Source organism: Seriola aureovittata, chromosome 7 (genome assembly GCF_021018895.1).
Source record: "Seriola aureovittata isolate HTS-2021-v1 ecotype China chromosome 7, ASM2101889v1, whole genome shotgun sequence".
NCBI lineage: Eukaryota > Metazoa > Chordata > Actinopteri > Carangiformes > Carangidae > Seriola > Seriola aureovittata.
The window spans coordinates 24,755,395-24,778,511 of NC_079370.1; the positions used below are offsets into that span (position 1 = coordinate 24,755,395).

The 23,117-nt window shown below is 41.2% G+C and overlaps 1 protein-coding gene across 3 annotated transcripts in view; it reads left to right on the top strand.

Moving 5' to 3' along the window:
• The window catches only part of LOC130172703 (intermembrane lipid transfer protein VPS13B-like), a 322,841-nt gene that overhangs the window by 176,704 nt on the left and 123,020 nt on the right, over window positions 1-23,117 (top strand). For 2 of the 3 annotated variants that reach the window (XM_056381575.1, XM_056381574.1), the window contains exons 26-31: window positions 2,463-2,634; window positions 4,426-4,540; window positions 8,731-8,872; window positions 9,859-10,131; window positions 10,384-10,540; window positions 11,079-11,190. In XM_056381575.1, coding sequence (XP_056237550.1) covers window positions 2,463-2,634; window positions 4,426-4,540; window positions 8,731-8,872; window positions 9,859-10,131; window positions 10,384-10,540; window positions 11,079-11,190 — 971 coding nt within the window. Of the gene's footprint in view, window positions 1-2,462; window positions 2,635-4,425; window positions 4,541-7,692; window positions 7,760-8,730; window positions 8,873-9,858; window positions 10,132-10,383; window positions 10,541-11,078; window positions 11,191-23,117 lie in introns of all 3 variants that reach the window. The other variant, XM_056381576.1, reaches the window with a different exon arrangement.

The following is a 23,117-nucleotide window of genomic DNA, read 5'->3' on the forward strand; positions in this document are numbered from 1 at the left end:
TCTCAGCCAGCACATCCGGAAAGTGGTCGTAGCCAACCATTCGAGAAAAAGTAGCATTTAGAGGCCAAAACAAATGAAGCAGTGGGTTTGGTACATTCAGAATCTAACTTTTGTTTTTTATGAGAAAGACTTTACTTTCTGCACATTTAAAAGTTACATAATCTCAGCTTTAATTTATAAAATGTAGATACCCTGGATTTTGACAACTCCAGTGAAACCATTAAGAAATACAGCCTCTGGTTTTGTTTATTCATTTAAAGCCATTCACATGAGCAAAGTTCCTAATTTGAAAGGCAAAACATTATTTTTTTTAACTATTGTGTAATTCCAAAGAATGCGAGGATGTCAGTCTGTTAGAAGCTTCTTTTTCTCCTTTCTGCAGTAAAAATCAACTTAGATCAGAGTGAGAATTTTAAAGTGACAGCAGCAGTTGTAGCTGGGAAGTAGGTGCAGTCGTGCGTTCAGTGCTCCGGTGTAACTGTGCTACAGTACACAGTGGGCTGAGCTTCCCACTGTGCCAGCGGCTGGCTCCTGTTTCAACACATGACATTACAGAGCCTAATCCTACCAAGTAGCCAGAACTGTAAACTAAATAGTCCTAACCACACACATCCGTGCGCGCATGCACACACACACACACACACACACACACACACACACACACACACACACACGCACACACGCACACACACACACACACAGGAGAGAGAGAGAGCTATGTTTTGACTCCAGCTCAAGAATAATTAGTACCCAAATGGCAGTTGACAGTAGAATATCTCTCATTGAGACTGACTGAACATCATTAGTACTTGGCTCATATTACTCACTGCCAGTCACAGTTATTACACACATAGACACACACATGGACACACACACACAAATACATAAATGGAAATACGTAATGACACTGCTACAAACATGATTGGAATACATTCAAATTGAGGACTAATAAAGCGATTCAGCATTGGTCCTCTTGTGGTGTTTGTTCATATTCACAGTATTTAGTTCATTTTGAGGAGGTAAGAATTGTGTATTTTGTTATGTACTCTATGTGGATATAGATGTGTGATATAATATAACACACTAATTCCATTGCCTGCAGAGCTTTCAGTCTCCTCTTACAGTGTGTAAGTTCATGCTTGTATTTTTGGTGCATTCTTTATTTGCTTTAGTTTATTTTTTATCTGATAGATTTTGAAAATTGAATATTTAAAGAAAAGTACTTTTCTAACTCGGAGAGCTGGTGCATGGAGCTCATGCTTGTCATCAGTGTCTCGTGGTCCCCATACACTGTAGAGTTGAATCTGTTTTTGAATCAGAATCATAATCCTTAATTTAACTATATTATTGTCATTTGCTTTTATTGAGTTCTGCTGTCAGCCACCCTTAACTACATGAATAAATTGAATTTGCAAAATAGTGTGAGGCCCTTGTCAAAGCCACCCCCCCAACCCCCCCATTGTGGAAGGGGGAAATCATTTCCTCATCTGGATCCTCTTTAAGGTTGTAATCAGCCCAGCAGCTGTGTGCTTTCTAATTGAGATGGTTGATAACCTCCTCACCAACCACAGCCAGGCTTGATAACCATGACACAATCTGTCATTACCAGACTGCAGTGGGAGAAACTGGAAAAAGTGAAATCCCGCGATGCCGGAGCTGCGAATTGCCATATTGTCAGAGTCGACCAGGCAGATACATACTTGGAGGACAGATTTACCAGGAAGAGGGAGACAAAAATAAAAAAAATGTCCCCAGTGCTGTCATCGTCAGTGCTTCGCCAAACCTCTACTAATGAGATGAGAGCTCACAGAAGGCAGCCATCTCTGCCGCATCCTGCTTGCCTCTCCACTTCACCCCCCCACCTCAACCCCCATCTCCGGTTTTCACTTCCCATTTTCTCCCAGTCTGCAAGACGTTTGTGTCCTGGCACACTTGAGTGAAAGCGGGCCATGTGGATGCTGGTGGCTTAGTTTAGGGTTAACACCAGTGACAGCTCCAGACAATGGTCCTTTTCCCCCCACATTGCTCAGCTCTGAGTGAAGATCTGCTCACCAGACACTGATGTCATTTACACTCCAAAGAGCTCAATAGCTGGTGGTTGCTTTGTTATGGCTACATGCACAGCGACAACACTTTCAAACATACGCACACATTTACTGAACACATGGTTGAACATGAACACAAGCAAACAGACAAAAAAACAGATGAAAGACAGATATTTCACTTTTAAGGTAAATTTTGAATTGTGTGTGTAAATGCTATTTCTTATTGTTCTGCTTGAATGTTGAAATACAATATATTAATCACCCCTACACCTCCGCAGCACTTTAGTTCTATATTTATATAACAAATCATTTTAATAGCTATAAATATTTGAATTCTGCCACAGTCGTCAGGCTCAAATCACAGCCTGTAACTGTCTTCCCAGCTCAGACTGAACGGATCTTGTTTTGGCTCCCTAGGGTGACTCAGTGCCTGCTGCAGACAACAGTCCCTTTGCTGACACAGTGACTTTGGAGCAAAAAACTAGCAGTATCGGTGGCACCAGCGGGAAGGTCAGCCTTTGGATGCAGTGGATGTTACCCAAGGTCACTGTTAAACTGTTTGCTCCTGACCCAACAGCCATAAAGACAGGTAGATTAACCTTGACATAATACTTGTTTGTGCAAATACAATGAATTTCAGGACATTTTCCATTGCAGGCTTGTGTTTTGTTTGTATCTATTGTTAAACTTAGACATGTCAATGATAATGTAAAGAAGTATGGAAGACTGGATGAATCTGTGTTATTAGACAATAGAGACAAGTTTCAAAAGTGGGGCTAATTATAAACGAAAATGTGTCTGTGCAGTGTGAAGGAATGTAGGAAGTTAGTGAGAGTTTTTATAGTCTTGCTGTTACAGGCTGTATCAGTGATCATCCCCCGCCTCTCCTCTCATTCAAATATCAAGCACTCAGACGGGAAAAGCAGCTGGAGAGAAGAAGGGATGGGGGGAAAAGACAAATAAATAAATGGGTGATGAATCCCAAGTAAACTGCCTCTTGTCCCCTTTAGATTTACTGGGGTGATGAAAGGCTAGTTTTACCTTTAATTGGACGCTGTAATATTTAGCATCTGCCAACCAGATCGCCCAGCTTAAGGTCTTTAATAGTGGAAATGGAATGTTTTGGAGGACCTCACAGAGATGGTTTGACTTAGAGACATCCTAAATAGGCATTACTTTGGATTTGGGCTTAATATGTGCCATCTGAGTTGCACGATGAACTTAGCACTCGATTTTCTGTATGCAACGAATTAAGTATGTTACTGACAACAAGAATTGTGTGTATGCATAATAATACATTCTTTGAGATAAGAAAGCCACAGATATGACTGCAGACAATCTGCCATGATGTAATATGTTTTTCAACTGCAGAGGAAGTGAGATTTTTGTCTCTTCAGAAAAAGAAAAAAAGCCAGTGTTATGCTATTATGTGTTGGAAGATTAGAGGTTGAAACTCAAGCATGAGTCTCCAGAGGCTTTCCTAAAGGCACAAATCAGTGGTACACTTTCCTTCTTTTAAGATGAGCCATTCAAGACGAAGGGCTAAGGGTTTCCAGTACTCTTACAGGGTGGGTTTAGAAAACTCATACATCAATATCAATGCCATGTTCGGAGACTATGAGTTTCTGAGGATCTAACAACTTTGGAGAGTTCTTTCCACACAGTATCCACAATAAAGCTGACAAGTCTTGTGTTTCAATATTAATAAACCATTAGGAACGTCCGTGTTTCTCAGAATCACCACAAGGCAACAGTACAACAACAACCAAAGTTTTACACGCATGAAGTCCATTTTCCCAAGCTAGTCTGTGATTGTGGGACTTTCTCAGTGGAAACAATGAGAGAGACCCAACAGTTAAGCTCACAGGCTTGGTTCAATACAAAGTTAATCAGTTTTTCTATAAAGCTTACTCACTTTGCCTGCAGTGGGTGGGTTTGTTTGCACACAAGGTGCATAGAGGCATGCACATACATTTTTATGAATACACACACGTGTGTGTGCGTGTGCTTTTTCAAAATACAGAATATGTGTGTATACATAGACTGCAGCCTTAATCAGCCTAACTCCAGTCCAGTCTCAAAAACATACTGTGCATCTACTGTGCAGGAACTGACCGCAGCATTTGGATCAGGGCCAAAGGCAAGAGCTGGACAGGGTTAGCTACAGTACAGGTCCTTGCCTGCAGAAATTAAATTCACACACACATACTTACATACATACAAACTGTACTGTTTGTTTGCCAAGGATAAGGGTGGTGTAAACTAAATTGATACACAATAAAGCTGTCTAATGATTGAATGTCTTTCCCTTAATGATCTTAAAAGGCTCACTGCAACATTATTTTCTGTTTTTTTTTTTTTTTGTGTGTGTCTCTGTCAGAGATCTGTGTCATCAGTGAACTAGAAGACCTGAGTGCCTCTGTAGATGTCCAGGATGTTTATACAAAGATCAAATGTAAAGTTGGCAGCTTCAACATCGACCACTACAGATGCAGGTACAGTACTTCTTGTACATGTAAACACATACACATATATGCATTCAGATTAGTGAGCACGAATGGGTTTGTTGACAATGTCTTGTCTAAATTATCTGGCACCAGCTGATGCAGTGAGATAGTAAGATCTTGAGAGATCTTCCAATTCAGGGGGAGTCCCTCTATCGCCGAGGTCATTGTTCTGCCCCCACATGCTTGTTCTCTCACAGTCCCAGGGTCTACACACACACACTTGTGTGCACACACACTTTTACCACCAATACCACTAACACTTGGTCTTTTCCCACTTCTGCTCACATGGGTGATTTTTAAGATTATCACCTCAGGGCCATCATCTTTCCAGACAGCTGTTGTGGTGGTGACCACAGATTAACAGACAGATGGACCGACAGACTAGACGGACGGGTTGAACGGGCTCTGGCCTGGCCCAACTCTGACTCACAGAGCAGAGGAGTTCAGTCAGTCATTTTCTCTCAGACTGCGGTGTCTGAATCGATTCACAGAAACATTAACACGTTGTTAGGGGAGGAAAACCACTGGGCGATGTTCCACTACATCCTTATGGTAATCTCTCCCCACGTCAAGCTCCAGTCGAAATGGGATAAAAATTAGATCTGGGTTCTGAAATTATGAAAGCGTACAGTGCTGCATGGTGAAACTGAAGCTGTGACTAAAGATTTCTAATATTTTTTTTCCATGCCCCACACACACATTTTTGCCATTAATTAGAAAGTGGCCTCATTTTCAATATCTAAATCCCTTTTTTTTCCCTGTATTTCTTTCTTTTTGCCTTGATCACATACATCTGTGATGGAGTCAGCAGCTCCAAGTGTGCTCTGTGTACGTGCCTGAGGTCTTGTTCTGTTGGGAAGAGACCACTTAGCAGGAGGCAATTCTCCCTGTCTTGGTCTGAGGAGATAATGAAACAGCGATCTAGCACTCCACCATGTTGCATCCAGCGGACCAGAGAGTGTTTGTCTGTTTTCAGCTCTGTGCCTGCGTAGACATGTTCCTATAAGTGCCTCCTTCTCTGATTAAGCCAGACAGTGAAAGGGAGATGGACCTTCCGGGCCCCGTGCCCATATTGAACCCCATCATTAGCAATCAACGGTCTCACCACTGATTTGATAATAGAAAATGATTCTGATTTGCCAGATTTTAAAATCACCTTAGCTCATTCCTCTGCATTTCAGTACAGGTCAGAGAGGGACTCAGGCGATCGCCTTGGCTTTGAACCTGACTGTTTAGCAAGCTTTTCACAGACCTCCCTGTTTCACTGCAGTGAGCTGATTTATATTCTGTCAGGCCACATGTGTTTTGTACAGTATGATGTACCACCCCAAACCAGGATAATGTCAGTGATTAGACGGTTTTAGGGCGTGAAGGTGTTGTGGGTCATTATATCATTCTACTTCTAGTCTCACAGGTGTGTGTCCAATTGCTTCTGAGACACAGCCAACCTTAATCTCTTTAGTAGACCCCTATGCCTTCCTAAATAGATAATGGGTCAATTTTCTCATTTCTAGGTTATTTCAGTTTAATGTGCATTTAACAACGCGTTCTCAACACACTTTTAACCGACCAGAGTTCTGGCAGGGAGCACTCCATCATCTGAGCCAGGTTACAGTCATGGCTGTTTAGGACACAGTGGAGGACCTCTGGGCTCCTGGCCCACTCTAATCTGTATCATCCACGTATAGAAGAGAGCCCACAGGGGTTGGAGTCCATATTAATCATTCTGAACAGATAATTGTTGGGTATTTCATCACCCAGTCCATGTTATTTGTGTGCAGTGGGTCAGATTAAATCAAGCTTGACAGAGAAAATGTTTCATCTGGCCTTAGCTATCTCACTTATGGAAAATGAATGGAAAGTTAGATAGGGAAGGTATATATGGGTAAATATATAATTGAACCCCTGTTTGTATCAAAAATAGGAGGAGGAAAAGAAAGGGTGAGGAAGGGAAGGAAATGATGAGAGTTCCCAGGGAATACAAAATAGCAACACGGAGAAGGGGAGGGAAAGAGAGAGAGATCAAGATGGAGTTATTGGGTAAACTCTGTAGGGGGTGTTTCCCATCCTGTTTGAAGTTCAGATCTTCTTCTACTGAACAACAGCTCCTACTCCTCTTTATTTTAGTCAGGTCTTGCTTAGCAATGGTGCCTTGAACCATTTTCAAATGTCGGGACGCCCCCCGCCCTCCAAGAGAGGACAGCCGGTGACAGTTCACCCATAGTCGCTCCAAGGAGCATCTCACACAAATTGAAGCTGATGTCTTCCAGCTGTTTTGCAAATGGCTGGGAGCGAAGGGTGACTGGATGGGAGCTGAGAGAGAAAATAGAGGAATGATGAGCTGTGGGGGGTCCATATGTATTAGTCACTCTTACAGCCGAGTGGGGAGATTACAGAGAGATATTCACATAGACACACAAGGAGAGAACTGACATACACACACAAGATAATGATGCATGAAACACATGCAGATACAATACGAACACACTCACAAGTAGGCCCACTCCTCACACTGAACTTCTAGTACTCTGTTGGGGAGTAATTAAGAGGGAAGCAGAGTGAGAGTGTGGTGTAAAAGAAATGGTGCAGATGGTGTTAAACATTTTCGTTGAGTGAAACATTTTGTCATACATGTTCTGCATGAATTGGCGTTCTAGAAAAAAATAAAATAATGCCGTGTATGTTGTTTATGTACTATATGTTTTGTGTGTTTGGGGTGCTGCAACTTGAGAGTGATAATTGGTGTGTCTGTCCTCATGTTGACCTCTTTTGATTTCTGCTTTACAGGTGCTTTCTGCTTCTTATGGATGGCCAATACAATTAATGGAAATCTGTCACAAAAATGAACAGTGTATCACATTATCTTTATCTAGACAATTTCCCCAAGATAATGCACATGTTGCATGTTTTATTACTATCTCAAAGCACTATCTAAAATTTAAAAGGAATAGTAATTTTACGCTGTACGCCTCTGGGCTGCTGAAAAATTGATAACAATGTTAGTATCAGTCTGTGGTTCACTTATCTAAATGTAATTTTGTAAGTACTGTTGCCATTACAGAGATATTATCAGGCCCTGCCACAGCAGTATGAGTAGTCCCAGATGCCCAATTTAAGTTTGGCCTTGTGTGTCTCTCCAGGCCAGGGCATGACTGGCATTCTGGCCACTTTGAAGGACTCATTCTGCAGTGCAAGGAGACAGCCGGGGTGAGGCTTCAGCCTGTCCCACAGCAGCCATACCAACCTTAGGCCTCTTTATACAGTGTCTCTGCCATTCTGCTGCCCCTAATCAAGGTCCCTCATCTCTGCTGATGCTGGACAGACAGGAAAATAAAGGAAGCCGCGAGAAAAAAAAATATTGTTTTTGGCTATAACACTTGGTGTCAATCGGTGGGGTATTTTGCTACACCTACATTTTTGAAGAAAACTGAATGATATCGCAATTAAATTCCATTCCCCTGTCTCTCCAGTGCCTCTGATTGGTTAAATAATCAAGCCAATTAAATCTGGTGTGTGTGTCTCTGTGTGTGTGTGTGTGTGTGTGTGTGTGTGTGTGTGTGTGTGTGTGTGTGTGTGTGTGTGTGTGTGTGTGTATATTTATATAAATATACACACGTATGTGTGTGGGAGGAGACTACAACATTGGCCTCCATTCTCTGTTGGATGAAATCTTACTCTGGTGATGGTCTTATACTAGTTCTTAATGAATGAAAATGGTAGTGAACATTGTGTACATTATTTAAACACTTGAATTCAACAGTTAATAATGTGCACTAGACATCATGATAAACACTTCTATCACATATTTTTACTCAGTATTTATCTTGTCTATCTTTAAGTGCCTCTAAACTGTATTTTTTGCATTCAAAACACTGAATGAAATAGTTTTTTTTACTGTTCTTATTGCTGGATAGTATAAGACCATTCCCCAATTTTGTAGCTGGTTCAAGCAGGTGCAGCTTCCTTTGGTTTTAATCAGTTTACTCTATAATTATTTTTCTAAAAATCATCTTAAAGTTTCTTTTCTTTCTTTTCTTCCCAATCTGTCTTTCCTCCTGCCCCTCTCAATCTCAACACATGAAATTATCTCCTTGGCCCCCTCCCTGTGACTTCCTGCTTTCTCTGTCTCCTCGGGCATCTACTTCCTCTCTCTCCTCTTCCCCTCTCCTCACCTCCAGTATGGAGGATGGTGTTCGGAGCTCGGGCAGCTGTGGAGGAGTGGTCCTCTCTTGCACTGACAAGCTGAACAGACGCACTGTGTTGGTTCGACCCGTCAGCAAGCAAGACTCTTTTAGCCACTTCTCTGGCTTTTTCCCTCCTGTAAGAATCCAGTTCTTCTTTTTAGTTGACTCTGCTTCTCCTCCATCAACAGTGGCCTAAAAGAGAAGTTCTGTATGTTCCTCAGAGATGTTTCAGAAGCTAGTGCTTTAATTTGAATTTAAAGCGTTGCTTTGAAAATTTGCACAAATTAACAAACTCAATCACATAATGCTCTCAAGGAAAATTTCTCTAAGGCTTCTAATGTAACACACTTGGTCTTTGAGGAATATGTTCTAAACTTTTTTACATTTATTATTGAATGTCTCTCAAAAGGGTACATTATTTTTTGCTTTTAGCAATTTTGCAGTTAATAAATAATAAGTCCACTGTTCCTGGATGTTTTTGCAGATTTTACCCAGATCTGTATTTCATTTGGAATTGGTATTTAAGTGATTTTTATCCTGTATTTGCTTCACTCATAAGTTTTAAGATTTTCACTTTTCCAATAAATCAGAAATAATTCCGCCTCAGAAAACAGCCACAATCATTAATTCGTTTTGCAAGAATTTACACATCCTGTTAAGGGGGCTGATTTGATGACCAAATCTAAATTACTACACAGAACAGTTTGGCTTTTTTAGAATTGTATATGGGAACATAGAGGGTTGTGGTTTTTTTAATGCCTAAGTCCTGAGGTTAAGTTTTGCTGAAATGCAAGGGGTAAGTCTAAATCAGGCTTTCCAAATTCCAAATTTTAAATAGAGCATTGTTGAAGGTAAATTTTTACTTTTCCCAAAATGATCTGTATATAATCATATAATCCATGTTTGTAAATCTGGCCAAGTTTAATTTAAAAGATAAAAAATTTGTCATTTAATCAGATAAATTTGTATATATTGTAAAATCTAGAGTAATGTTTTAGCCAGGCTTAACCCTCTTCCAGGAAATTAGACCAAAGTAACACAGAACAGTTATGTTTTAGTCTGGGATTGCTCTGTGTGATTATACCTGTTATCTGTGATTTGTGCTGTCTCACCAATGGCCAGACGGCAGCTAAGGTCCTGGAGGGCTCTCACCAGCAGCACGGCTTCCTGTCAATCACTTACACTCAGGCTGTCACCAAAAATGTTCGTCACAAACTCACCACTCGGTCTGAGCGGCCAACGCGCAGTAATGCAACCACTGCCAGTCAACGGATGACCACTGATCCTCTGGCAGACAGCTCACCCCAGTACCTGAGAGAAATCCTGCTGACAGCCCAGCCCTTTGATGTGGTGTTATCCTGTCCCTTATTGGCAACCGTAGCAGGGGTGCTCCAGGTAGGAAAAAGTGTCTGTCAGTTCTCATAATTGTGCAGTATGGTATGACCCACATCGGGAAATTAACAACAATAAAATATATTGTTTTTAAAGCTTTTGTGAGTAAATATGTAGATACTGAAAAAAATGATCTCATCTACTCTGTGATCAGCATTTATTTTCTTATTTGTTGTCTGAACCAGCCCACAAACAACAAAACTTATGATTAAGACCGTATGAATTGTTTCTACTACTGACTGGATGTCTTTTCAGGCTACGGTACCAAGACGCTACAGAGAGCGTGGAAAGTCAGCAGGCCAACCAATGAGAAGCCACACACTGACTTCTCGGTGTTTACCTCTCATCTACATCAACACCAGTGTGATCAGGATCTTCTGTCCTGGAGCACAAGACAGACAGACAGCATCAGGTCAGAGAGTTACTTGTGTCTTTTGAAAGTACACTTGTGTACACATGGTGACACTGTACAACAATAGGAGAGTATTATGTCACAGGCTGTGGTTTGGAGTCTTCAGGTCTGTGGTGCCTGTATGAAAGTCCCTGTCATAGTTGACAAGACATAGCAGAGGAACCACATTAGTTTGCAGACACGTTCGCTAAGAAATATTTCAGCCTGTGAAGAACCAACCGCAGTTATATATAGTTCCACAGAGTATAAAATCATTCTCCCAACATCACAGATGCGTGGAGTCTTGTTTTGCCTGCTGGTAGTACTGTAATGACTAATGGCAGAGGCACAGTTCAGTGGTGGACTTATGGTTTTAGTGTTATATTTACAGAATTTTTATAATAATTTATGACACTGATTAAAAAAGCAGCATAGTACAATCAATCACTCATTATTTACAGTGTTGTATATGTCCCTCTGTATTCAGTGTATTTGTTTCTGTGTGTGTGTGTGTGTGTGTGTTGTGTGTGTGTGTGTGTGTTTGTGTGTGTCTCACTAGATCCCCATGTGAAACAAGAGGACACCTTGGTATTAAAGATGGGTTCCCTCAGCATGGCTCCTCAGGCTGATAACCCCCTGACCCGCACTGTGCTGCGAAAAGACATCTACCAGTAAGACAAACTCTCCTCACTGAAGCTTCTCCACTAAATTGAAGTTTGGGTTTTTGTGGTTGACAAAATGGATATTTACTGTTTTCAATATAAGGCCAATGTTAAAAACAAAGCAAAAAGTTGATTTATGGCTCTGTTAAAGGGAAAGATTTTTCTAGAATAATTTACACAAAACAGGTTTTTTTTCAGCTGTGAAACTGCAGCACACTCAGTCACAGAGCAGTACTATTTAGCAATTTAATGAATTTTAAGATTCATGCAGAATCATCAACCTTCTTCAGTTCCCAATAACACTGCTTGCATTGCATGTTGATTTAAAAGGAAAAAAAAAAGCCAGTCCTCATTTAAGTCTCTTTAAAAAATATTTTTCCCTCTCTTGTGTTTATACATTCTGGCTTATACTATACATTTATCCTTTTTTCTCAAATACAAGATGCTGTGCAAGACATTTATTACTGAGTCTGACTCCCAGTCTTCCTCCCTGTCTTTTACACATGTCTGGTACCTCTCTTGTTAATAAATCTCATTACACTTACACAGCTTTATCACATTCTGCTCTGAAAACACACACACTGCTCACTATGTGACCACCACAAAACTTGCAAGGTGATCACAGTTCATTAAAGGTGCCACTCAAATTTGTCTGAGCTCAAATCACACTCCATAAAACCTGTTGTGCAGCAAGTGTTTTTGGTGTGTATGTGCCTGTGCATCCGTGCACATCTGTGCTCTCACAATCTTTGCTGTCTCATAGGAGATTTTTAGGGTACAGCACATTGCAGCGCTGCATGTGGTTAAGCTGCCCCTGTAATGACAGAGAGCAGTGAGTGACACCTTGGGGCACTGCTTGGCCCTACAGCTGAAACACAAAACTGTTGACACAAGCCTCCAATGCCATGTGGATCAAAGCTGCTAGGCAGGGAAAATCTGGACCTCTGAGGGAAATAGCTCAGTGCAAAACACATTTCCCTACTATAGGCAACTAAGAGAATCTGGATTGTGTCATAACTGCCTTGAAACCGCAGCCCCACAGAGTGTGTGTGTGTGTGTGTGTGTGTGTGTGTGTGTGTGTGTGTGTGTGTGTGTGTGTGTGTGTGTGTGTGTGTGTGTGTGTGTGTGTGTGTGTGTGTGTGTGTGTGTGTGAGAGAGAGAGAGAAGAGGGGTTGGGGGGGTGTGTGTGCGAATGGGCAGATATGGAGCTGGCAAACACATGTAATGAGGGAGATAAAAGTGGTGCTTAATGCTTTGTGCAGCTGCAAGTGAGCTGTCACAAGATGTAAAATGGAGAAAAATAAAAATGGAAGGTGGACAACAAAAGGAGAGGAGAGGCCACTTTAGGCGTCATTGCAGCCTTCAGTTGGTGGAAGTGTCATATGTAGGGAGACTGAATAGAGCAGGGAGGAAGATGGGGTCTAGGCCTCTGGGCAATGTGTGACTGAGGGAAATACTGCACTCTGGCCAACCTTGTCCAGATTTCTCCAAGAGTACCCGAGCTGTCTTCCTCGTACTCTCTCATTTACTCGTTTGATGAATTGGAGCAAGGAATGTATTGATCAGTAACCATAGCTACTGTTTTGCAGGGACTTTCGGGGGGTATTTTTTTTTATCCCCACTAGCTTCACACAGTGTGCCATGATGAAATGTTTGCTGTTTGTTTTGGTACAAGTTATTACATTTAATGGGATGTAATTACTCTGTTTCCATGGATACCGGGCCTAGATTTATTTTGTTGACATGTTGGCCATGTTGTTATCATGTCAGATGATAAATGATGATCTTGTGGGCATGGAAAATAATCTGGAGTTTTTTCTCAGACTTTCACCCAAAAAACCAGTTAGAGCAGCCATGCAATTTCACCCCATATTGGCCAGTAATGTTCTGCCTCTGGTGGTTACAGGATTGGTCGCTCTGCGGCTGTGGTACCCACATCTGCTCATAGACATAGAGTGCATCGCACGACGCTCAACTCTGGCCCTCCACACACACGCCACCATGTAGCCCTCCACACGCAGCGCTCCAGATGAACACAGGCGTACAGAATAGACAGCCAGGCACACGTGCACTTGCAAACACAATAACTCAGTCATGCATTCACACCCAAATATGCAATGCGCACAACCACATACTGTACATATGCACACAAAACACACATGCATTCTCTTTCACAAGCACTAGCAGCAGGCATGGTCATGTGTACAAACACACCCACATTCAGTCACCCCCTTAACCTCTGCACACAGAAGCCAAGAGCCACCACTTCCCTCTCTGCAGTGAAACCCAGGAATTATGTCAAACCACTCTCTGTGTTCATCCCTCCATTCCTAACCATGTATTATCCTCACCACCTTCCCTGTTCACATCTGCCCTCCAATTTAGGATGATCACACTTCTGAGTCACATGATTGAAAACAGGGGCTTGTTGCCATACCATTGCCAAGCCCTGTCATGTGCTTTATCTGTGCTGAATACTACTGTGTGTGCTCTCTCAAATCGTATAGAGAAAGGCATAGTGAGAGCCTGTAATCATGCAAACCAGTATGTGTTTACAATCTATAACCAACTGTGGCTATAGGAAGAAATCTTGTCTTTGAGTCTTAGTAGCCATCGACTGCAATTCTGTTTAAAGCTCACCTCTAATGACATCCGTTGTCATAATTAAATGACTGGCCTAAACAGCTATGCTGTTATTGTTAACTGTACATGAAATGATTGCCTCACAATGTCCAGGATTTACTGTAATAACACCGTGGGAAGAGTGAAGGCTAAAATAGCAAACATATGTAAACATCCTGATGGAGCATATCTTGATACTCTTCTACTAACACCGTTTCTGACACACTTCAAAGCTCCTCAGTTTCCCCTTCAGCCTCATGTTTAGGGTACAGTATGTATTTATCATTTAGAGTAGATACATTTCTTCAGTGAAGGTAAAATAAACCTGTACGTCCGTAACACTGTGGAGCTAAGTTGATATCCACCACCAGATTCATTTGGTAACAATTAACACAGTTTCATTTGATCATGTGATGTTAAGTTCTGTTCCTCTGAAGGGGTAGGTCCCCAGGGGCTTCTTTACCAAGCAGGAATTATGACACAGAGCTGCAGGCTTCCCCTCTTTCTCCCTCTTCATCTCTAGCTACAAGGCCGCTGTCAATTTACACAGCTGAAATCATTTTCCTGTCTTGAAAAAGCTGGCTTTTTCCAAGTACATGAACGTCGGCCCGGGGAATGTCCAGCATGCATTCAGCCCTGACTTTCTTGTGGTTTGGGCCCTCTGCAAAATCTCACAGATCTTTTACTCCCTACTCCTATTTTCTTTCATTGTCTCACTTTCTCTCTCCTTTTTTCCAGTGAGATTTTTTTTTTCACTCATGGAACACTTAATTGAAAGCTTCTTGTGTACTGGGGTGAATGGGTACCACTCTTTCAAACACCCTAAGCAGATTGGGTTTCCGCTCTTAGTGGCACAGACATGTTAAAATGTGTCTGTTTGAGGGTTAAAACAGTTTGCGTTGCCAATATCATGACCTGATATTGACCTTATCTAAACTTCAGTAAGTTTGAATGCCATGATATATTTATTTATAAGGCTTTACCTATAAATGGTTAATGGAAATAACACAGTATAGTGATGTTGTGTCCATTACTTAGTTTTAATGCCTTAATCAATTTTTAGGTAACCAGAAAATATACATTTTTTAAGTTAAACATATTTTTTATTTAGATATATATATGTATGTATGTGTGTATACACATTATACATATATATCTATATACATAGTAGTCAGAATGACAAAACAGATTGACAGAGACATTCAAACCCTGCCCACTTTCAGACCTTCACACTAACCAGTGGTTGTGTAAAATGGGTAGAATTGTCAGATTATCTGTTTAGCAAAGTTCAAAAAATTGATGGACAAAGCACATTTTATTCTTCTGACAGAAAGGGCTTTTCAAATGCTGTTTTAGTCTTTTAAATGACATCATTCCTCCACATGGCCTTCTATTTCCTCTTATGATATCTGCCTCCGTATTTTTGGTAAATGGTAAATTGTAAATGGACTTGCACTTATATAGCACTTTTCTAGTCTTACTGACCACTCAAAGCGCTTTACAATACTTGCCACATTCACCCCTTCACTAACACATTCATACACTGATGGAACAGCCATCAGGGGCAAAGTGGGGTTCTGTATCTTGTAACTTCTACATGCGGCCTGGATCGAACCACCGGCCTTCTAATTAGTATAAACAGTGTTTATATTTTTTATCTATGTTAGGGAGTTAAATTATTATTATTCAAGAAAAGTGTATTTTCTTATGTGTTTTTCCTTCCCTTTGTGCCTGTTTGCATCCATGTGTCTGCACATGTTTCTCCATGTGTGTGTGTTTGTGTCTTAAAATATCCTGCACATTTCCCGACATCCCCACACCTAGATGACACAGCTCTAAATTCCATCACTAACTCGGTTACCTCATGGTCTGTCCGAGGGAGACTCAGGGAGCATCCTGCTGCCGCAAAATATGGGTTTTTTTGGGTTTTTGTTTTGATTAGTGCACATGCCTGCGTTTCTATGGTAACGGCAGAGAAGGCTGCTGTGTCAGTGGTGATGCAGCGCCAAGTCAACATAACGTGGCTATATCGATGGTCTCTGTTTCACTCCCTCCTCCTGTGTCTTTTTCTAATACACTTTCCAAAGTATGACTGTTCTAGCATTTTTGTTCTTCCCTCTTTCTCTCATTAGTTTCTTTCCTCACATCATGTTTGTGTTTCTGGTGTTTATAACCCTCTCTACCCTCATTCCTTCCTTTCTTCCCCCCTGTCTTCCTGTCCCTTTCTGTTTTAATGTTTAATGTGACTAACTCTTCCTGTCATGCTCCCTTTTACCCTCTTTTTCATACTTCAATCCATTTCTTTCCATTCTTTCTCATTTGTTCTCAACAGTTTTTTCTCTGTGTGTCCCTGTGTATTTGTTATTTCCTTCCTCTCTGGCTTTTCCTCTCCGTCGCTTCAGTGTTGGTTTGACTGGTCCCAGTCCCAGCACACTGTGGTCAGTAAGCCAGCCCCTCATTGCTTTTGAATGGCTGCCTGGTTAAGCCCATATATATGTCCTCATAAGTGGTTGTGATGGGGATCTCCCCTCCACAGATAAACACAGCCTGCTGAAGCCAGGACCCTGCCTGTTACTAATAAAATTCCCTGGCAGAACATTACATGCACCCTTCTCCCACAGTAGCATCCTCTCTATGACAAGGGATGTGTGGATGGAGGAATAGAGGGATACAAGTCCCCAAAGAGGTGGGAAAGAGGAGTGATGTACTTTTTTTCCTACTGTAGGGCAGTAGGAAAGAAAGCATACCTCTCAAAGTGATTTCACCTGATGAGAAAGGAAATCTGTGTCTCTTTTTCTCCTAAATGGACTCTTATCTTTACTATATTCTTATAAAGAATTTTCTGCAGTAAATCTCTGTAGCAAAGCCTTAAATAATGTTTATGTTTTAGATTACAACTTTGAGGGAACTAATTTAACTGTCCTAAAAAGTGTTCTTACCATACTATAAAATATATATAATAAGATAATATGACGTTAACCATGTACATTTCAGTTGTGGTAAACTTTCATTTTGTAGTTTACACTTTAATTGTGGGAACTGTCATTACATTGTACTAAGTGATGCAGATTTCAAAAGTGGTTTTCATAACATATAATCAACAATTATAACTTTTCCAGACAAGAAGTAATTAGAATAAACACTTAACTATATAGAGAATATGTTTATAGATTGTTGGGTTAACTACTGTGAACACTCAACTATTATAGTTTTACAGTTAGGAGACATTAGATCTGTCCTATAATAAAGACAGATTTCACTGATTTTATTTAGGTCTGTTCATTCAGTAGTAGAAGCAGCGAACATTTCCATTTTTATTTATTTGAGGCAGTAGCTGTGGAACATGGTTGAAGGCAGGGTGTAGATCAAAGCTGCTCACAGGCCCTCTGCACATCAGCTCCGTTCAAAGGTGCAAACCTGTCACAGCATCAGCAGTCACCTCAGTAAATTCAGCAGCGGTCACTAGGGTTCACATACTGCTGCTGTGCTGGTAGTAGGATTAGGAGACCCTGCGAGTTTTATGCATTATAATCTCTTGTCCTCACATCGGGGAAAAACTATGAATGATCCTCTCAGGCGTCTGTATGACAGCTGCAGCTCTCTTAGTTTCTTTTTCTTTTCATATGAAATGCCATTCTTTTTTTATACGCTCTTCAGCTGGTCCCCTTCTTTCATGTCTTTCTCCTCATCTTTCTTTTCCTCATAAAACCCCGAGTTCCCAGCAAATGATTCATTAGATGCTTCAGTGCACACTTGCCTCATCATTCACTTTAGTCGGCTGCCAAGTACCCCATTTCCCCGTTTGTTTACACCAGCAAAAAGTGTGCCGCTTTGCTTCGCTGCTGCAGTGGAGGAGAAGAGCTGCTTGGGCCACACACAGTGACACCCAGGACCTACACTTATATACTCTGATTTAGGAGTTGCTTTAAAAACTCCCCTGGCTGCTGAGCAGGGTTAATCATAAACTCCTCTCAGAGGCAATGATGTCAATGATGGTAATATCTGTATCACCAGAATAAAAGAGGTCTTTAGTATGATTTCTTAAACTGCCATAGCAGAACAGCCTAAATGATGAGCAGCATTCATAAGTGAGCATTTTGAATGCACCAAAATTTGGTTTTAAAACAGTAGTTCTGAAAGAAATGATATTGGAAATGACTCCCTGCTGGTTTAGTGCAGAGAAGCATCATGCAGTAAAAGTGGTGTCTGTGGGGATAGCTCAGCCAGACATGGGCCATTTGAAATAAAGTTCTCATCTATTTTTGTCTTTACTTTCAGGCTTTAAAAATATAATCAGAGGATCTTAATTCTACACTCTTGCTAGTCTAAATTTTGTCTTTTTGTGAAAATATGCCAGTGTGTCATTAACACAGAACTGTGGGCAAAACCAAACCAACTGAATAAATCTCTTTAATTGCATTGGTCCTTTTTTGGCCAAGTAGCTGTTCTGATCTTTTAGTTGGTTTATGTGTGTGTATTGATGTCATTACTGCCTCTATTATGACTCTGCCTTAAATATATGTTTTTACAAGAATTCACTTTTGATACTACATGGTTGTCTTAAAGTGAGTATAGTTATAGTGCGTTAAAGGCAAATGTTCAATCATCATAATGTAATCCAGTTGTCAATCTAAGCTTTTAGTGCAGAAACAGGGGAAATGGCACTGAGCCACGAGAGTTTGTTGAACCTGAGCCAGCCAACAGAAGAGCCTTATAGAAGACCCACCCAGCAGTCAAACAGAGGTAGAGTGGCTAATAGTGTGAAAGATTTCATCAGTAAGAATGTCTCTGAGGAATCACAAAGCCTGTGCTTCATTCTTGTTGTGCTCTGTTTGGGCCCTTGGGACAGAGGAAAGAGACATTCAGTTGAGATGATTAGCACTAGACCTTTCTTGGTCGACTGTAAATCATTTAGCTCCACTTGTTCCTCTCCCTTTCTTTAATCCTCTCTTCTACTCTCTTTAGATGTACACCCATGTTCTCCCTCTCTTCTTGGGAGAAAGAAGATAAAATAAGCAAGGATTTGAGGGTCAGCCAGAATAAACATTGTTTTTTGTCAGTCGAGCAAATGAAACACCTGGTGCTGGTAAATGCCGAGGACATATTTCACATTGCCTTGACACTCAGGATTAATGCAACATCAAATTGTTTTAAAATGGGGACAGCCGCTGCCCAGAGTAAATCATACGCCCCTTTTTATTAAAGTTTGCCCTAGAATTTATGTTTTAATTCAGACAGGATAGCCTGCGCAGGGCTGACTGATGAGACTGGGAATGGGTTCATAAGGGCTCATGTTGAAACAGCCCTCAGACGATGTGGCGTAATATGAACAGGAAGTTTAGACTTAGCCACTGAATACTGCTGTTTGAGGTGGATTATTTCCCCCTTCACATTTTTTTTGTTAGGTAAAGTGATATTTGTCTTATTTTCTGTGGGAACTAGTGTGATTGATAGATTTCTCTGTCTCCCAGATGACACAGCAAACATATCATGCAAGCCGATTTCCTGGAAAGGGAGAAAACGCCATTTTCCCCTACTGCTGTAAGAAAGAGGGGAAGAGTTGGTTCGTGTTTGCGGAGCTAAAGTTACGAGAGCAGAACAGAGGAAACCAGATGAATGTTAGTGGACGTGATCATTGATCTGTGAACCAGAGTACCTGACCGCTGTGTTCAGTCAAACCAGCTGCTTATTATGAGGCTATCAGTCTTCTTGAGGGCGTACACCACGCTGTCCATGCTGACCACCAACCATCCTTCTTTCTGTCCAGCTAGAGGCCTTTGAACAGATTATTACAAGTAAAATCATATGAATACTGAGTCAAACCAGTGATTTATAGCTGCATCTATAGTGTCTACAGAAGGTATTCCCTTCACTTTTTGCAGACTTTATTGTGTTGTAGGTTCAGTTTTAAATCATCGAAGATGAAAACATGTTTTTCGAATTGTTTACAATATTATTAAAAATAAAAATTGAAATCTACCATTTACAAAAGTATTCAGACCTTTTTTAGTATTTTGTAAAAGCCCCTTTGGTAGCAATTACAACTTGGCGTCTTCTTGGGTAAGTGTCTAAAAGCTTTGCACACCTGGATTTGGTCTGTTTATCCCATTCTTCTCAGTGGCTCCTCTCACACTCCATCAGATTGAATGGGAAGTCTCTGAATTGAAATCTTCAGGTCTCTCCACAGATGTTCTTTGAGGTTCAAGTCGGGGCTTTGGCTTGGCCACTCAAGTACAGTCAGTCCACAACAGCATGATTTGCCAGAAATAGTATTTGGAGTTTTGATTTTTAGTTCATCACACCACAGAATCTTCTTCCTCATGCTTTGAGTCCTTTAAATGCAGTTTGGCAGACTCAATATTCCTTGTACTTCCATTTAACCATTCTACCATAAAGGCCTGACTGATAGAGTGCTGCTGAGATGGTTGCTGAGAGTGACAGTTGGCTTCTTGGTCACCCCCCTGAGCAAGGCCCTTCTTGCCTGGTTACTCAGTGTGAACGGACGACCAACTTTAGGAAGGAGGAGTCCTGTTGGTTACAAACTGAATCCATTTCACAATTATTGAGGCTCCAATGCTTTACAAATGGTTTTATACCCTGGCTCTGATCTACATTGTGCCTCACAACAGTTTTATCACAGAGGTCTACAGAGAGATCCTTGGACGTCATGGCTTGATTTTCAGTATGCATTGTGGGATCTAATATACACAGCTTTCTGCCTTTTCTAAACTCTGTTCAATCAATCAACAGGTGAAATCACACCTGACCTTAAGGGGTTCAAAAGGTTTGAATACTTTTGTAAATACGTCTTCAGTTGTTTTTTGTTTGTCATGATTGGTTATTGAGTGTAAATGGCGATTTCATTCCTTTAAAATTAAACATAATACATTGTGCATTAAGTGCAGGGGTCTGAATACTTTCTGAAGCCACTGTATTTACCTCAGTATCATATTGTATCGTTATCATCACTCTGCTTTAATCCCACTTATCCATCATTGCAGAGCTTTGGACCAGAGCACTTTGTGTTTAGCTGGCAGTCTCTTGTACTGTATATGAGTAAGGAGCTGTATACAGCGTCTTGTGTGCTATGTTGTGGTGTCTGCTGACTTCTGTGTACAGCCTGTGGTTCATTCCATAAATATCTGTGGCCTCTGTGATGTTATTCTCAGGCCCTCTGCTCTGTGAGAAGATTGCACCACAACACTTGTATTCCTCGGCCTGCAGTTAGAGGTTTAGGGGGATTTGGAGAGAGAAAACCCCAGCCTGGGCCCTGCTATACATTTTTATGGCCATTTTTATGCGTATGATTTCGATGTAGTGTGCAGAGAAAGGGGAGAAGAGGGAAAGAAACGGGTATTAGGACTCACCACAGGGGAATCAAACAAGTAAACCACAACTTATTTTCCTCTCTTTTTTGGCTCAGAGTGGACTGGCTGTTGGGACAGCATTGTCGGTCCGTTTATCTTTGGGTTCACTGGTCCGGCCTGAAATATCTTAATAACATTTGGATGGATATCTATGGAACTTGATATGGACATATATCATCTAAAGATGATGAATGCTAGTCATTTGAGAATACCTCAATCTTTCCTGTGGTGACACAGTGAGGTCGTTAAAACTGTCCGGTCCCTAATCACTGTCCTCAAAGGATAAATCCTGATGACTTTAATTAACAGCTCAACCGTTCATGTTGTATCACCCATAGGCTGACGTTTTCATTTGTATGTGATATAAGTGTGTAAAGCCTAAACAGTCAGGGTATGAATTCCCAACAACTGCCGTTTCTTTTTCTTTTTTCTTTTTTTTCCCCTGTAACATCTGTCTGTGCGTTGCCTTTGGAGGCAGTTTTGCATTCTTTGTTTGGTGGTACTCAAGGTGACGGACCTTATTTGAGAACTTCCCGGAAACTGTTCTTGTGTTTTGGCAAACTGCTGTCAGTCAAGTCGGAGTATATGCTGACAGAGGCGAGAGGGATCACCCCTCAGCTGTCCTGCACTCATAAAAGGGCCTGATCCAGGGGTTGACCGCCTGGCTGCAGGACTTCAGCCTCGGTCAGTGTGCCTGCATGTGTGTGTGAGTGAAAATGGTTTATCCTGAAGCAGGAAATAAAGGTTCTAAGAATACACCCATACCACCAACCTAGGAAGCTCTGTGCTCAACAGCAGCATGCGATACACACACATACCAGTGTTACCCTGTCAAAGTGTGAGTGTTTGTGTGTGTGCGTGTACATGAAATTGTAAGTGCATATGTTTTGTGTATGTGCCTGTGTGTAGTTCGACCTCAGCCTTGTGCATTATTATGTTTTAGTTCCTTTTCTCCCTGCTCATGACATGTTGATGTTCTGGCATCCTGTGCAGTTGGTTTGAAGCGGTCATTGTACTGACTGGGAGAGACTGGCCAGTCACACAGCAGTATCGCAGGCCAGGTGGACTGTCAGGGGAATAGTGGGAATAGTTACTTGATAGTCAGTATGTCTCCACTTTGTCTAGGTTCTTTCGATAGGGCTTCCATGGAAATAGCTGAACTCACGCCATGTGTCGATACGCACAGCAAAGTCTGACACAATAAATTTGCAGCAGGAGTTGTTGGCAACTTTTTTCTTTGTGTGTAGTTAGTGTAGTACTCTTACACTTGTAAGGGGTTTAGTTCTTTGGCAAATGATACAGAATAGTCACATCAATACAAGATTATAACAATGTTAGTGTGTTACTGTATTGTAATATTTTTGCAGCAGAAACAGAAACTTATAGGTTGAGTTTCTGTATATAAACAACTCTTTGTAAACATGTCCTGTGTGTATTTTTGTAAGCATGTGTCCATGTATTTCTGTGTATTTGTGGTCAGTAATCTCCTGCCAAACAGCAGTTATCTGTAGGCTACACAGTAGAACAGTATGCGGAGTAGAAGTATGAAAGAGAAAGGCAGTCAACCTCAAGGAAGAAGGAACGTACAGATGCTTTCAAGTGTCCATGTGTGAAGCCATAAGCTCATATGGCTCTGGGAAGCCAATGAGAAAACAGTGGTGTAATTGCCTAATGCTTGCGTAATAAGAGGCACATTACAACCCTAGGAGGTTCAACCAGACTTGAAAGAATCAGAGGCTGGCACTAAAGTGGCTAAAAACCATCTTCCTCCTCCTGGTTTCTACCAGTTGTGTTTAATGCATCTCACTCAGTGCAGAACAGCTTATTCGATATATATTATCAACTCAAATAAATGTGTTTGATTATTCCCTCTACATTCATATGTTCGGTCTTGTTCTGCCACTTTTATGCCATCGTGCTTAAGAGAAATGTTTGTTTTATGTGGTG